We start from the raw sequence: 18,124 nt of genomic DNA on the forward strand, positions 1-18,124 counted from the left end.
CATTTAGGTTGGTTTCTGTTTTTCTCCCTAGGTTTAAATAACAACTCTCTATAACCAAGCTTCTGATTTTTTTCTTTAAGATGGACTCCTAAAAAGGAAATTGCTTAGTCAAAAGATACATACATTGTAAAGCTTTAGAGAGATATTGTCAAATCACTTGGCAGTTAACCCATATCAATTTACAATTATACCTGAACTGTTTAAGACTGCCCCCAAACCATGCTCTATTTATTTTGCATACTTTTGAAGCTTTGTTAATTTTATAGTTCAGATTAATTGAGGGTCACTTTGATTTTCATTTTCAATTATTATCAGGGATGAACATTTCTTTCACATGCATGTTAGTATATTGCCCTCTACACACTTTTCTATGGAGTTTTAGTAGGGTTTTTTTTTTTCATTAAATTTAAAGTATGAAAGGTAGAAAATCTTTGGCTTTCGTATTTCTTCGTGACACATTCCAATTTAGATATCTATCTTTTCACATGTATAATATTTTTGGCATACAAATTTTAAATTTTATATAGTCCAAACTATTGATTCCCCTTTCTGATTTCTTCCCATGTTTCTATGTTTAAAAAGATTCCCATACTAAGAATGGGCAAGTATTTAATGATATTTTCTTATAGATTGGTTTATGGTTTCCTCTATACATTTAAATCTATAACTTTTCTCAGATTTTGTAGAGTAAGTTTAGGGTCTTTTTACTTTGTTTGGTCAATTATTCTTTTTCAGCAATTTATAACCAATGATCTATCCCAGTGTCTTGTTTTACTCATATTTTATATTTGGCTTGGAGTCCCCATCTCTCCTGGGACCTAGTAGTGACTTCAGGCAGAAGTCTTTTAGCAAGTCCTTACAGTGCTGTGAACTTGTGCAGAATTTTCTCAACCAACTGCATTGTTTGTTGTTGTTGTTGTATATGTGAGATTATTTCTAGCATTCTTGTTATCTATGATTAAGGATATAGATATAAAATGAGCATGTATCAAAGATTTTTAACTCATTAATTAATGAGGAACTGGTAGATATTACTATTGATTCCAAGAAGAATTCAGAGCAGAGACATATAAAGGGAAAAAGAAATTTTGAAATGAATTTACAACTAGATGCAAAACTGGTCTATCAAAATCAGTGCAAAACTTAGTTGCAGTCCATCAAACACACCTGCTTTGCATTTATACAGACAAGAAGTATTTGCATTATTATCAGATTTCTACCACTTACAGAGTTGTAATATCAATCAAAGATGAGAAAACCTAAATTAGTGAGTAGTCAAGATAGTCACCATTTGTTTTTTGCCCTTTCACAGTCTCTCACAATTCTCCCTGACAGTCTCCTCCCCTCTTTTTATCATAATAATTTCAAAGAAAGATTATTCTTATAAAATAAAGCTGGTCTCATTAGAGTTGACTGATTTTTTACATAGGTGAAGTAAAAATTTTATTTATCATATTGGACACCTTAAGTTGCCCATGTAAACCCTAAATCCATACAATTTTGAACAAATACTAAATTAAACTGTGCTTGGAAATTTTCATAAGAACTCTCAAATTGGATTTTTAAAAACCTCTATTATTTCTTGACCTGAGGCTAGGAAACCAAGCCCAAGGAATGCTCAAGTTAGTTACACAGAATATATAATATTCTCGGACTTTTTAAGTCAAGAAATAGGCCAGGGCTTCGTAGACATTGCTTCCATAAGTAAAGTCAAACTTAATCCCTGAAAAGAGTGGCTGTTTCTACCTGATTAAATAAGCATTATTTTCAAGTATGACATTCTAGTCAAGGCCCTGATTTTATAATTTGTACAATTATATTATGTACAATTATAGATGACAGAGCATTATTGAACCTATGCAAATAACTAAATGGCTGTGGAAAGTAAGGAGACTTAATATAAATTTCTGAATCCTGGAAGAGAAGTGGGAATCAGATATCATTTTAAAATGTTTCACTTCAGTTTACAAAAGCAGACTTTACTAAATTGCAATGGGTTACATATTGCTTAACAAGAGAGAGATAGGGTAGTTCTTATATATCTGAAAATAAAAGCTTAAAAGAATATTAAGAATATTCCAGACAAATAGCCACAATATAATTTCTCTTATTAGTTCGTTCAGTCTTATTATAATTGATTCCTGCTCCACTGGATCTTTGGTTAGCTGTCCTATGCAGTCCTCTCGTTTGGCCAAAACAGGACCTGGAAATCGGCGGTGCAGTTTGGAAGTTGTCTAATCTATGTCAGCTCAGCTTTGAAGTGTCAATAATTGAAGTACCTGGTATAGTTCTTTTCTACAATATTCTGACACTTTTCTTCTTAGTTGAAGACACAGATTCTCACCTGTAACTATAAGAGAGACATCAAGAAAGCATCAGAGTAAAACAATACCATCTGTAGGTGATAGGGACTTAAAATGTCTGAGTGATTTATTACTAATAATTTTCAAATGTGAACAGTCTGATGAGGGTTCATAATAAGAATAATGCAGAAAACAAAATGGTTAGTGCTTTCTGTGGTATGCAAAACAAAGATGATAAAGCCATTCCCTGCCCCCTGCAAAAAAAAAATATGACAAACCATCTAAGGATAATGATTAAATTTATTTTAAAAGAAGTTTGTGAGTGCTGTACTTGATTCAGAAAAATGGATGAAAATAATTTTATAGAGGAAGAACTATTGAGATATGATGTAAAATAATCCTGAGATATAATTGTTTATAACAGGAACATCAAGTAAGAGGTTCAGTAAGTCTGCAGTAAGACCTAAACATTTGTATCTTTAAAAACAAGAGCTGAAATTATGACAGATAACATTATACTACTGTTGTCTAATATCATCAGGCTCAGTACCACCAGAACTCTGCTAAATACAACAAAATCTGATGGAAATATTCCTAAGAGTTGCAATCAGTGTTTACCCTGAGGGTAAAGCCATATTATAAGACAAGAAGGGCAATGACATAACTCCAGGGACTTCCCAAAAAGCACACAAAATATCTGAACTATTTATGTTAATAACATTATACCTATACAAATCTAACCTCGGCAGGGCTGAGCATCTCTTCTGATTTAACAACTCTTCCCACAGAATTCTACAGAAAAATCTAATTCTTTCTGGTACCTAATTTCAAAGGTGAAAAAATAAATCTTTGTGATTTTTCCAGGGCCCCTCTGGGAAATCGCAAATATATCTTCTGGTGTAAAATATATCTGGAAGGTTTTATTTAATTTTTCTATACTTAGGATCCAATTATAGAAAGTCAAAAATTAGGAAAAAAATTATCAGAAGATATTTGGACACTTGATTAAGATAGGATCAGGGTGCTACAAAAAATAATACTGAGTTAACTAATTAAACATTTAAGACAATAAAACATTTAAAAATAAACATTACATTAACATGATTGTAAAGAACCTTAGCTCTTTATAAGTGAGGAATTTTTGTTCTTTGTTTTCTTTTATTTGTTTCTTATTTTTTTCTTTCTTAAACAATCAAGGATGTAAGAAATTCATCATAAAGGACAGAAAATTATTCTTGTAAGACACAATTTGCTACCTAGACAGATTACACAGAAGGTATAAAAAGAAAAAAAGAAAAGAAAAGACTTTCATATAGTAGGCAAAGGAATTAGCCAGTAATCAAGTTCATCAAGACAGGGCAAACTTAACTAAAATTTTAGCACATTTCATCACTTCTATTCAGACTCAAGTACTATAAACCAAGGAAAGGAAAATTTACTTCCAAATTTTGTCCTTCATTTTGCTTTTTCATATCACAGCAATTCTCAGGAGATCCATGAACTCAAAATAATTTTTATATTAATAGTAAGATGTTATTTCTGTTAACATTTCAGTTATATTCATCATAGCTATAATCAAATGAATCAGTATTTTAAATTTGCTGAATTTCCACTTCCAGTATGGTAAATATTGAAAGTTATAATCCACATAAAATTTCTTTGTGGTCTTCAGTAAGTCCCAAGATTTTACAGAGGTACTGAGATAGAACAAAAGAGAAAAAAAGAAAAGCCTGAAAAGCACTACTATATATACATTATATAGTTATGTTTAATATATATTGTGTATAATTATAACGGTGTATAGCAGTGATTTTTTTTAAAGATTTAACTTTATTTTTCGCTACGTTGGGTCTTTGTTGCTGCGCGCGGCCTTTCTCTAGTTGCGTCAAGCAGGGGCTACTCTTCATTGCCGTGAGCAGGCTTCTCCTTGTGGTGGCTTCTCTTGTTGCAGAGCACAGGCTTCAATAGTTGTAGTACGTACGTGGGCTCAGTAGTTGTGGCTTGTGGGCTGTAGAGCACAGGCTCAGTAGTTGTAGTGTACAGGCTTAGCTGTTCCGCGGCATGTGGGATCTTCCCGGACCAAGGACCAAACCCGTGTCCCCTGCATTGGCAGGCAGATTCTTATCCACTGCGCCACCAGGGAAGTTCCTATAATAGTGACTTTATATATATAAACATATATAAATTATAAATATATAAAAATTATATAAATTATATTTATAAATATATAAATTATAAATATATAAATGTATAAGCTATATATAAATGTGTTATATGTGTATATAGATATGTATAATTACTACTATATACTGTTATAAAGCCTCCACTATAGGATATAACTACTTTCTCTTTGAAACACAAAAGCAAAGAGACAGTGGTATTAGTCTGTCCCTATTGCTTATGATGTAGTCTCAACCATTCATATTAATTGTGATTTTTAACCAAAGTAACTTCTATTTCATAGAGAAAACTAGAGGTGGATAACTAAGTACTGTCTCTCTCCTAAAAGCATTTTAACAGACAAGCAAAGTTTATATTACATCTTTGTACAGCCACACACAGATCTTTTTAAAGAGACAAAATGAACAGTTCATTAACATGACCCAAGATAGGAACTTTCCATTGGATATAAGCAAAGTATATAAACTTAAAATTATTCCTAATAATTAGGCATCAAATTTTCAGTATTCTACCATAATTAGAAACTATCTGGATATCATATGAATATTCATTATGTGGCCTCTCCCGTTGTGGAGCACAGGCTCCGGACGCGCAGGCTCAGCGGCCATGGCTCACGGGCCTAGCCACCCCACGGCATGTGGGATCTTCCCGGACCGGGGCACGAACCCGTGTCCCCTGCATCGGCAAGCGGACTGTCAACCACTGCGCCACCAGGGAAGCCCTAAGTTTTTATATTACTTAAAGATCTGGGGAATTATATTCAAGCTGACATAGTAAAAAACAAAATTACTGTTGACATAAAGTTGTCAGAAAAATGATTTGATTTTGTTGAATACAGACTTACATTTCTCATTATCTTAAAGATTGTGTCAGAGTAACGTTAGCTTATTTGACCAGTATATCTCAATAAGTTAAAAAAAAAGTAAACCCAAGTACAGTAGAATAAAATGTATATGCTTATGTTATACCTAACATTGATAAATCAGAGGACAAGCTGTTTGCATTAAACCAAAATTATTACAGTAGTCTGATTTACCAAATATTTATCTCAATTATATGACCTTAAGTTGTTTAAACATTTCTGTGAGAATAACTTTTTAAGGATAGCACATTTGAAGTATCCAAACTTTAATTTCCATATTTTCCTGGAAGTTTATAAATATTTGACTTACATAAGAGCTTACTTGTATAAGAACTCTATAGGCCAATCAGAACAGAGTTTCTTTAATTTAGGAGACTTTTAAGTTTAATTTATGAATTCCTCCAGAGATAGGAAAATATTATATACTCACACATAAAGATGTAAAGGCCTTTCTGAATTCTAAGCATATATACACACAGACATGTAGGGAACGTATAGCTTCAAATCTAAACATTAGCCACAGTTCAAAAGTAAATGCAAAGAAGTTACCAGTCCATATATCAAAGAGTTGTCCTCTTTCCTGATGCACATGGGATTCTTAATTTCTTCAAAGTAGACAAGTAAACAAATAAAGAAAAACTGCTAACAAATCAGATTCTCTGTTATCTCTCCCTCAAGAAAGAATAAATCTCGGTGATCTATTAATCTATTTACAGAGATCACTAAGGTTAAGACGTAAAATCAAATTCCGAATCATTGTTGTCACCAATGGGGAATAATTTATTCATTGTAAAAGTTCCGAAAACACAAACAAAACGCAAAAATAGCAAAAAGGAAAATATGTAAAATTAATTTACAAATTGGTACAAAGCAGGTCCCAATACAGGGCAATAATCAATTGCATGCCACTGGTCGCAATTAATTTGCATCTTTGTAGACAAGAATATATTGCATTATTATCAGTTTTCTCCAACTTAAAGATTTGTAAAATGGCACAAAAACGTGGACAGGTAAGCCACTCGAGACACCCACTCCTTTTGTTTTACCCATTTCAAAATCTTTACAATTTTACAAACTGTATTTAACCAAAGATGGGTCAAATATATTCTTTCTCACTAGTGTAAGAAAATGAATACTATGGGGAAAAGGCAATATCAAAGCTTCTCTCTAGTCCCAGATCTAAATTTCTTATCATCTCTTCCTACAAGAGAAGGAGAGAGAGCGAGTAACATCATTCTTTTGTACTTCAAATATAGAAAAGGCCCAATGACTAATATTTTGCAATTGTAGATATTGTCTGACGCGTTTAGCATCTGTTTTCTCTTACCAGTACCACATTAGTGAACACTTGCCCCCATAGGCATTCCCTAGGAGCCTGTAAGCATGACAGACTATCGTGAATAAAGGCAAAAGGACCAAACCTTTTTTCACAGATTACAATACAAAGGGGAAAAAAAGTAGATCAAATAGTTTTTAAACTGATAAGAAATTTTTTATGAAACCCACCAGGGACAGGTAGTTAGTTACACTAGTCTGAACCAGTTCCAAACTTGAGACATTTTTATTTGACAAACTTGAAATCAAGATAGCATTCTTTTTGACTTATTACCCTGCAATCACATGTGTTTACAAAACCCTCCCCTGGGAACTTTGCAGAGTTAGTGACCCATGGGGTTCAGCAGAGTCTAGACAAGCATGAACCTGGGGAACACTGCTTTGATCCTAGATATTTTCAGTAATGTCACAACCCAGGGCCTCAAAGCTTCTGATTGGAATTATAACCGCTCCTGAGAAAAAGAATCTGGGGGGAAACACAAACATATCTCCATGGCCACAGCCTTCTTAGTTCTGTTTGCTGCAACATTGAAGCACGAAGAAAATTCATTTAATGCTAATTATTTACATGGACTGGACTGATTAACGATATGATTTTTGTATTTTAGGCTCAACCAGGTGACAACTCTACTAGAACCCCTATCCAGACAGAGCTCTACATACAAGCTGTCATTTTTGACCACGTTTCCAGAAGAAAGATTTAACTACCAACATGTTAGATGGTTTCCTAATGGTTTGCTAAATTTAAATGACTCCTATAACCAGAAGCAAATTAGAATAATAAATGAGTCCTGTAGCTATAAGGCAAATCAGAATAATAAAAGTTGATAAAGAAATTAGAAAGAAAATCATGATCTTGATTATCTGTTTTGTGGTACAAATAACTTCTTAATCTGATTTGAGGTTTTTCTAAATTTTTTTCCCCCTAAACACTGAAGCTGATTGCAGTAGTTCATGGGAGAAAATCTTATGGCTATTTCAAAGATATAGTCATTAGTGACTTCTTTTGTACCTCAGATTTTCCACGTGTTTCCAAATGTTCCAAAAATGTTCTGGGTCCTACTATTGCCAAATATAGCAGGCCAAGCCTTATACCACATGTCAGTGCTAGCTCCCGAAATCACTGGAAGACAGGCGTAAGGAAATATAAATACAAGGTTTTTAGTAGCACTACATGAGTAAATATAATCTGAAATATCCCATGAGATGATGTATAAAATGATTGAAGTGTTTGATATGTTTATGTGCGTGGACAATATGAACCCCATGACAATAAAGCTGAGAAAATGAAATCTAAAGGAAACCAGAAGATTTTAGAGAAATGAGGACCTCAAAAGAGTGAAGAACATGTTTTTCTAATATACCCCTGCAGGTGACTTTTGTGCAGAAAAGATGTTCAGAGGCCATTTGTGATTTAAGATTCATATCTGGCTCTTCCTCTTCTCCTTCCCATTGTCTTTCTTCCCTTTCTAAACAATCCAGTTCTAAAGCAATTAGGTGGAGCCAAGCAAGGTAGAAGTCTGCTTAGTGTGGGTATGGGGGTGGGAAATCCCGGAGCAGGAATTCCCCGGTTGCAATGGGGTGACAAGGCTGTATTCATGGTGGAGGTGATGGTCTGGCACGAGGTGTCAGATCTCAGTCTAGGTGAGTAGCGTGGTGTTAAATTAGAATTGGATATATTGGTGTGATCTCATCATTTTCAATATATACAACAGGTACAGAATATATGTTAATGTGTATATGTCTGCATATTCCAATGCTCCATCCACTGAGAGGGCCTTGGAGCAGCAGCACCCAATATCAGTGAGCACAGCACACCTAGCACCCAGATCTTAGTTTCTCAACACCATTTTCTGCCAAAGGGAAGAAGGGATCCTTAGAAAAATGACTGATTCCAGGGCTGAGGCAGGGAAAATAAAAGAGTCTGGAATCTCTGTGCCAGAAAGCAAAGCAGTTCTGGAAAAATGAAGGGGACTTATCAAAAGGACACAGAATCCACCTTGAAAGTGTTCCCACTGGCCAAATCTGGGACAGTTTGAGCATCAAAATAAATAGTGATAACAACAGGCATAAAATAGGAAACCATGAGTCTATACTGATCTATGTAAATGAGTAATTGATGAGGAATGGGATATTTACATAGTATCTCACATAAAATACTTATTAATTACAGAGGGAAAAATGGAAAAGCCTGAAAGACACCACTTTCATAAGTGATCAAAGAGAATATGATTAGTAATGAGGTGAACTGAATTTGTTCCCCACCGAAGAAGGTGCAACAGAGGAACTCAGCATCCCTTTTGTAATAATCCTGCCAAAGTTGCATAACCTGAATCTAATCAAGAGAAAACACAGACAAACCCAAATCCAAGGACATTAAACAAAATAACTGGCTTGACGTCTTCAAAAGTGTCAAGATCATCAAAGTAGAAGACTGAGAAATTGTCCCAGATTGAGTGAGACTAGAGAGACATGATAATCAAATGCAACACAAGACTCTGAGTTTCATTCGTACCGTATAAAGGGAATTTGGGGACAACTGGTGAAAATTGAATGATTTCTGAAGATTAGATGGTAGTAATATAAAAATGTTTATGTCCTGATTTTGATGATTATGTTGTGGTTATATTAGAAAATGTCCTTGATCGTAGGAAATTACACTAAAGCATTTGGGAGTCAAAGGGCATCATGTCAGCAAATTATTTATAAAATTTTATGGGGAAAAATTATTTGTGCTGTACTTGCAGCTTTTCTGTAAGTCTGAGATTGTTTTTGAAATAAAATAATTTGATTTATTATATTTATCAGTTCAAAACTCTACTTATATTTTAAGTATGTATACAAATTAGTTTGTTCTATAGATTTGATGAAATTTTAGCAATCATTTTTATTTCTTCCATAGTTCAGTTAACTAAATTCCTTTAAACATTTTAAATTTTATTTATGAACTTCATTACGTTCAATTTTCTAATGAATTCAAATTTCCAAGTAACAAATAAGCTTTCATACACATTTAAATAGCTGTCATAAATTTAATAAATTAAAATTGTAATGATTCATGTTCTCTTAAAGTTTAAATATAGTTCACAAATTTATAAAATTTCAATTTAAAATAGTCTGAATTAACTATTCAAATATCACATTTTATTTTTAAATAAAAGTAACTTCTATCAAGATTTAAATTTCTCTTAATCCCTTTTTCTAGGAGCTGCCTCTCAGCTGATCTAATTTAGATATTTTTTCTTTTTTTTTATTGAAGTATAGTTGATTTGCAATGTTGCATTAGTTTCAGGTGTACAGCAAAGTGATTCAGTTATATATACTTTTCATATTATTTTCCATTATAGGTTATTACAATATATTGAATATAATTCCCTGTGCTATACAGTAAATCCTATTGCTGATCTATTTCATGTATAGTAGTTTGCATCTGTTAATCCCATACTCCTAATTTATCCCTCCCCTCCCCATTCCTTTCCCCTTTGTAACTATAAACAGTAAGTCCCCTACATACAAACCTTCAAGTTGCAAACTTTCAAAGATGTGAAAGTACGTTCACATCTCCAATCATGTAAGTTAGTTCACGTGTCTGGCATACATTGTCATATGTGTGCATCCTCTACAAGTGGTTGTGCTTTTGTGTACTTTACTGTACAGAACTGTATAGAGTACAGTAGTACAGTCTCTTTATTTCAAGCCCAGGATGTCCAGAAGCAAGCGTAAAAGCAGCGGTGATGTAGCTGGTACTGCTAAGAAACGCCAAGCAATAACAATGGAACTTGCTGTGCATAGCAAGGAGGAAGAGAGAGAGGAAGAAGTAACTGAAGAACTGAAGAGATTCACGACACAACAAATGGCTAGGGGATTTTCTTCATTTGAGGAGGCACTGTTAGTTTTTGAGGCACAGGATCCGAAAGTAGAATGGTACACAAAAGTTGAAGCAATGCAACCTTCTGCAAGGTTCAGAATGCAATCCAGTGCTACCATGTCATCTATGATGAGAAAAAAAGAGCTACTATCCAGACATCACTGGATCGTTTTTTCAAGAGAGTAGAAAGAATAGAATCCAGCAAGGAACCAGAACCTGTGCCATCAACATCAGGCGTGAGTGAAATTGCAGCTTGCCCTCCGTGTCCTGTTGCTGACGATCCTTCAGCTCTACCATCTCCCACCTCCTCCCCCTCGTCCAGTCAGTAACTCTTCTTGCCTGTTCACTCGATGCCAGCCCCTGGATGCCAGCTGTTGTACTGTACTACTGTACTTTTCAAGGTACTGTACTGTGAGATTTAAAATGTTTTCTTTATTTTTTGTGTTTGTTTGTTTTTTATGTATTATTTGTATGAAAAGTATTGTAAACCTATTACAGTACAGTACTATATAGCCAGTTGTGTTGGTTGGGTACCTAGACTAACTTTGCTGGACTTAAAAACACACTCTCGGAACAGAACTTGTTCGTGTGTAGGGGACTTAACTGAATTTGTTTTCTATGCCTGTGAGTCTGTTTCTGTTTTGTAAACATTTTAAACTGGAAAAATAATGCTTACCTATTAAATACTCTATCCTCTAATATGCCAGTGTTTCTTAAATGTTTTAACTATTTTAAATATTTTTAAGTGCAGGTATTTCAAATATTTAAAATACTTTGTATATTTACAGATTATTCCTATATTTAGTCCCATGGTTTAAGACACAAAAATTAATTATGTCATCACAAGTAATTTTTACTTTATCTTCTGAACTGAATTTAATGATAGTAAATACTGAACAGAGATTTGAGTTAGGTTATGGGATGTTTTTGTTTGCTAGGGCTGCCATAAGAAAATACCACAAACTGGGTGGCTGAAACAACAGAAATGTATGTTCTGACACTTCTGGAGACTGTAAGTCCAAGATCAAGTTATCAACAAGTTTGGTTTCTTCTGAGGCCTCTCTCCTTGGCTTGCAGACGGCATGCTTCTTGCTGTTCTTTGCATGGTCTTTCCTCTGTGCAGGTGTCCCTGGTGTCTCTCCATGTGTCAAAATTTCTTATTCTTGTGAGAACAACAGTCAGATTGGATTAGAATCCACCATAATGATGTCATTTTAACTCAGTTACCTCCTTACACACCCTTTCTCAAAGTACAATCACATTCTGAGGTACCAGGGGTGGGGTGGGGGGGCGGGGTGGAGCTTTAGCTATGAATTTGGGCACAATTTGGCCCATAACACGGGTTGTGGACTACAAATACCCAGGACATTCTCATGATTAGAATGTCTCGTTCAATGCTAAGCCAAGTCTAGACTTCTGAGGGTTCCCTCTGAGGTTCATGTCTTTTAAATATGGATGGCCTTGGATTCAGATGTCATATTGCCTAGTTTTGTAGCCTGATTTAAGTTTGCAGCACCCACCCAGGTTGACTGATATGCAAGGTTTCATTCTATTTCTGATTTTTTTTCATATTCTTTCTGTCAACAGAGCCACAATTCCTATAAATGTTTAAATAACATCCCATTTTGTTGAGCTTATCTCTCACATCTTACCTTGCTCTGTGGTCGCAGTACTGAGGTCAAACTAATGCAACTATTAGTAAGTGGAAATTCCTTTTATGGAAGCTCATTAGGTTGACTTTTACCCAGTAAAGAAGAGAGAGCAATTAGAAAGCTGCTGTGCCTGAGTCCAGGGTACACGAAGAAAGTAATTTTAACTTGAAGTTAATGGTTGAATGCAGGGCCAAGGAAATGGAATATGTGAAATGAATGTGAGAATCAGCAGAACAGCGGGCCAAAGACACAGGACCAAAGAATGAGCTAGCCAACAGAAAGGAAATGAAACAAGAAATCGAGCAATGCAATACAAAGTAAAGAGCATTAAGAACCAGACTGTTTGGCAAGCTGATGTTGGTAATTGGCCAAATCACTTTATCTCTCCAGACTTTGGCTCTTGAAGGTCCCTTCAAAATCCAAAGCATCTATGATTTCTCCTTGCTGTTTTTCTAATCTATTTATAGACTCCCTCAGATGAACAGAATAACCTTGCTAGGTAAGTGTAATTTTCTCCAAGTGATAGTTTAAGTGCATTGTCCAAGACTCTAGTTGCAAGTGATGGCTAACCAATTTGAAGCCTTATTATAAAAACACTGAGGGGTCTCCCAGAACAAAGAAAGGAATATGTCTGCATCCCAGGAATAATCATAATCAAACACTTGAACACTATCAGACATCCCGCTCTATCTCATTACTGTATTTTTCCCTGTGCATCATTATTCTCTTCCAACAAAACAGCCTCTCTGTTTCTCCAGACACACTTTTCTCTCTCTTCCTCTCCCCCTTTCCCTCCCTCTCCCTCTTCCTCTCTCTCTTCCTCCCTCTTTCCTTCCCTCCCTTCCCCCTTCTCTTTTTTCCCCAAGTCCTTCTCTTTTTTGCCCAGAGAAGGGAAACTTGACTCAGCATCAGTCGGGAGCCAAGTCCCACTAAAATCTAGAACTGTCAGGCTGGGAAGATTCATGTTCTCCTTAATACAACTATAACAATTTTGTGAATGAATGAGAATCTTCAGAAAAGCAGGTAATTCTGTGACAAAACAATGCATCCAGTTCAATGGAGTAGAGAGAGAGTGTAGGAGAGAGAAAAGGGAGAAGTCTGGGATGCTAAGGTACTCAGTCATTGGAGTAGCAATTCATTCTTCCTCTTTTCACTGGTGGTGACAAAAGCAAGAAAAGCAGCAGTGGCAATGTGACTGGATGAATATTCTTTTTGTATGATTCCTGCTTTATAACACAGCTTTCTAAGATAAGAAATTATACAATTAAACCTGCCTGATCTATGACCAACCTCCTCAAATGTTATTGTATTTTCCAGAATAATATGATTTAAACAATCGACAATAGCCAGAAACTATATTAATCTCAAGGAAATTAAAAAGAAATATCTACTTATTTAATTATAAAGGACACACTACTTACTCATTTGTTTGTTTCTTGTGAGCCAGATACTCTTCCAGGGGCACAATAGTGAATAAGTGCTTCCCTCAAGAAATTCACCAACTTGGATTAAAAAGAAATCTGAGGGATCTTATGCTTTTATTTTTGTTGCTGATGCTGCTGCTATGGATGGATTTCCTCCTCATTATGGCTACCAATAGATTGTTACAGGTGTTCCATGGATTGGCCAAGACTTTCCAGAACCATATGAAGTCATGAGGATGACCATGCTGGTTTATTGGGAATACCATTTAGGAAGTATTGCCCAAAGTATGTTCTGTAGCACACTAGTCTTTTTAAAGTATCTTCCAAAAATTAAAATTTTCTGTGGTCGCATAAGGCTGAGAAATTGCATACCACAGATTTCTCCTAGAGACTTACAATGTGGCATTTTATTGATTCTGAGAAGTTCCAAAATAAAGACAGCTCTGTAAGTTTGTTTAAGTTCCCACACAAATTGTCCACTGATCAACACCTCTCCGTTTTCACCATCAAACACCTATTAGTGTCTGAGTTACCAGAGGCTTTCTGTTGTTGTTTGCAAGCCACAAAAACAAATCTCACACATTTAAGCAGATATAGGAGTATACTAGAATTCAAGGAATGGTTGAAAGCTAAGACTCAGGAAAGAAAGAATAAAGAATTCTGGAAGCCTCTCTGTCAAACACTGTCAGTAAATAAAGCAGAGCTCCATCCACTTCCCAGTCTCTGTCAATCCCAAATTTCAAATTCTCAGGAGATGGAACCTGATCAGCCACAGGAGGGTCAGGTGTCCCCCACTGCATCAGTCAGCAATGGTCAAGGTCGGATGGTAGACATAACACTTGGAAGTTCATCCCTATGTCTCAAGGGCTGTTTCTAGAGAAGGGGAGATTATCATAAGTTGGGAAGACACCCACGAAATATCTACTATGAAATCTCTTGAAACTAGCAACACACTTAGTTAAAAATCATTAGTGTGATGTTGACTCTTGATTTAATATTAATATTTTAATCTGGGGGGAAATATACTCCTATTCCTAATGCTGCTTTGAGACTTAACCAGGAATGGATGTCAGTGTTTCCTTCCAAATGCAGTTTTGCCATCAGTTGAAATTATTATGAATAAAATTAAGTTGTACAGTGTGCTGTGTGTATAAATTTTGAGATGTCTTCCAGGTAAAAATGCTTCTTGAATTATTTCTTCAATAGACCATCCAAATTGTTTTGCTCATATATTATTTGAGATTTCTGCAATTCTATTTATGAGAGTGCTTTCTATGTATGTAGTTTTCCTCTTTGCCAATAACAGTTTATTTATGGACACTGGATATTGAATTTTATGTAACTTTTTTAATTAATAGAATTTATTTTCTTGGATAAGTTTTAGGTTTACAGAAAAATTGAGCAGAAAGTATAGTTTCCATATACCTCTTCTCCCCATACTTACATGGCTTCCCTTGTTATTAACATCTTGCATTAATGTGCTATGTTTGTTACAATTAATAAACCAAATTGAAAAATTATTAACTAAGTCCATAGTTTACATTAGGGATCATTCTTTGTGCTGTCATTTAGTTCTATGGATTTTGACAAATAAGTACTGTTTTGTATCTACCATAACAGTTATCAAAGCAGATATCCAAATATCGAGCCCTAAATATTCCCTGTGCCCAGGTACTCATCCCTCTCCCTCTATCTCCTTTAACCTCTGGGAACCACTTATCTTTTTACTGTCTCTATAGTTTTGCCTTTCCAGAATGTCATATAGTTGGAATCATGTAGTACATAGCCATTTCAGAGTGGCTTCTTTCACTTAGTAATATGCATTTAAAGTTCCTCCATGTCTTTTCATGGCTTGAGAGCTCATTTCTTTTTAGTGCTGAATGATAGTCCATTGTCTGGATGTACCACAGTTTCTTTATCCACTTACCTATTGAAGCATCTTGGTTGCTTCCAAGTTTTGGCAGTTATGGTATAAATCTGCTATAAATAGTCATGTGCAGGTTTTTGTGTGGACAGGTTTTCAACTCATTTGGGTGTATATCTAGGACTGTGATTGCTGGATCATATGGTAAGACTATGTTTAGCTTTGCAAGAAACTGTCAAACTGTTTACCAAAGTGGCTGTACCACCAACAGTGAATGACAGTGCCCATTGTTCTATATCCTTGTCAGCATTTCGTGTTGTCAGTGTTTTGGATTTTGGCCTTTATAGTACGTATGTAATAGTATTTCAGTTGTTTTAATTTGCAATTTCCTAATAACATATGATATTGAGCATCTTTTCATATGCTTATTTTCCATCTGTATATCTTCTTTGGTCGGTATCTGTTCAAATATTTTGTCCACTTTTTAATTGGACTGTTTCCTTATTGTTTTAGGTGTTCTTTGTATATTTTGGACACAAGTCTTTTACCAGATACACTTTGCAAATATTTTTTTCCCAATCTGTGGCTTTTCTTTTCATTCTCTTAAAGTATACAGTATAGTTTTTTCATACTATCTTTAAAAGACTCTTTAAAAATCAAAGTTGGCTTTTTCCATATTTGAGAAAAGTTTTTATGTAGAATTTCGACTATCTTTTTTAAAAAGTTTGACATAATTCTCAACGGTAAAACCACATGGCTCATAGCTTTTCACAAAAAATTTTTGATTATTTCTGATAAGAGAAAATAATGCTTTTTATTTCTTGAGACAATTTGAATGTTAAATTTTTCTCAGATGTCTACTGCATTGAAATTTTCTAATATATTTTCATAGAATAGTATATAGTATCTTCATAGTATATTTCCTCTATACTTTTTTGTGATATCAAATTCCTATTTTTAAAATTTGTGTTGACCTTTTCCCTTAATTATATTCATAAGATATTTGGTTTTAAAGAGCTTACCATTTTATTTTTTAATTGATTCTTATTAATTTTATTTTAATTTTTATTCTTCACCACATCCTTCTTTATGCCTTTTTAGGTATGTTTTGTTGTTTTGCTCAAACTCCTTGAGTTGTGATTAGTCATTTATTTTTTATTTCTGTTTTTTTTAAATAATGAAAGCTTTTAACACAAAATCTTTCCTTCTGAGAACAGCTTTGGCCACAATCAACAAATTTTGAGAATTAGTGTTATCATTTTTCTTATTTATTAAGTACTCCACACTTGTAGATTTGCACTTGCCTTTAGCACAAAATTTTTGTTGAATCCTTTTTTAATTTCAAAGTAACCCTAATTACTTTTGTCTAAGGTTGTGAACATGATTTCTAATTTTACTGCATTGTTGTCAAAGAACCTTGCCTTTATAGTTCCTACTTTGGGGATTTTATTGCTTTCTTTTGTTACTTAGCTTAGAGTTAGTTTTATTTTTTTAGTTTAGTGTTCCACAGATGGTTGAAAAAACTGAGTATTGTTTTAATATGCATTTAAACTTTATTAACATATTATCCAAGTACCTATATCTCTTGTTTTATGTGTATATCTGTGTATGTATGTACATATGTATGAATGTATATATTTTGGCCCATCAGAGGCTAACAGAGATATAGTCAAGCTTTCTACTAAAAAGTGTTTATTATTCCTTGTAAATCTAAAAATTTTTGTTTAATTAATTTTGAAACTCTTCTTTTGCTGTTCTTCATGGGCATTGTCAGCATTGGTTTTACCTTTACTAAAAGAAAAGAACCTTCAATTTCCTTTTTTTTTTTTTAACCTGCATCCTATTTTTTTCTGAAATTTAAAATACCAACCCTACTTTATATCTGTTTTTATTTGTCTGATAAATAAGTGCCCAATTTATTACCACTCCCAACATTTTTCAGTACTTATTAATGTAATCTTAAGGTATAAGGCTATATTATTTTCATTTTTAATATATCCTCTCTTTCAATAATATTTACTGAAATTTAAAATCAGTTTTGTAGCAATATTTATGATAGTTGTTCTCAATTCTGTTTTTAAAGTGCTTGAATGTCACCTTCAGTACCTTTATAAGGGACTGGAGTTTTTATAGAATGAAATCTCTATTCTTAAATTCTAATTTTATCAAGTAATTTCCTTTTTTTTAAATTCCAAAATTACATTTACCTTCTCATGGCAAATAACTCAAACAGGATTGAAAAATAGAAAACTGGAAGTCAAGTCCCCTCCATCATAGGTCGGGGGTGGGGAGTGAAGTGAGTTAGATGCCTGGGCACAAAATTTAAGGAGATACTTAATCTCAGGGTGCTTCCTGTAACCTGTAGCCTAGGTGCCTAATTCACCTCACTGTAGGTCTGGCTCTGCTTTCTTGTACTCAGTCCACTCTAGAAAAGACTACTGCTAATGGTTTCTTTTCTCTCTTTCCAGGAAATTGTCTGTGGTTGCATGTATATGTATGTGTGGCTTTTTTTCCCCTAAATACTTGGGATCATTGCTACATGCCACTTCTTATTGCTCCATACTTAGAATGAAGGTCACCCACTCACTTCAATAAATATTAAGATGCCTGCTGTTGTAGTTATTTACGCAAGACA

General features: G+C 34.3%; 1 protein-coding gene across 1 annotated transcript in view; it reads left to right on the forward strand.

Annotated features, from left to right (window-relative positions):
• The window catches only part of CFAP299 (cilia and flagella associated protein 299), a gene marked incomplete at its 3' end in the record, with an annotated part of 625,628 nt that extends 618,243 nt beyond the window's left edge, over positions 1-7,385 (forward strand). The window contains exon 6 of the mRNA XM_079920505.1: positions 7,290-7,385. Within this exon, the coding sequence (XP_079776631.1) occupies positions 7,290-7,385 (96 nt within the window). The remainder of the gene's footprint in view (positions 1-7,289) is intronic.
• Between the last annotated feature and the right edge of the window lie 10,739 nt (positions 7,386-18,124).

Source organism: Stenella coeruleoalba, assembly GCF_951394435.1.
Source record: "Stenella coeruleoalba genome assembly, chromosome: 4".
Taxonomy (NCBI): Eukaryota; Metazoa; Chordata; class Mammalia; order Artiodactyla; family Delphinidae; genus Stenella; species Stenella coeruleoalba.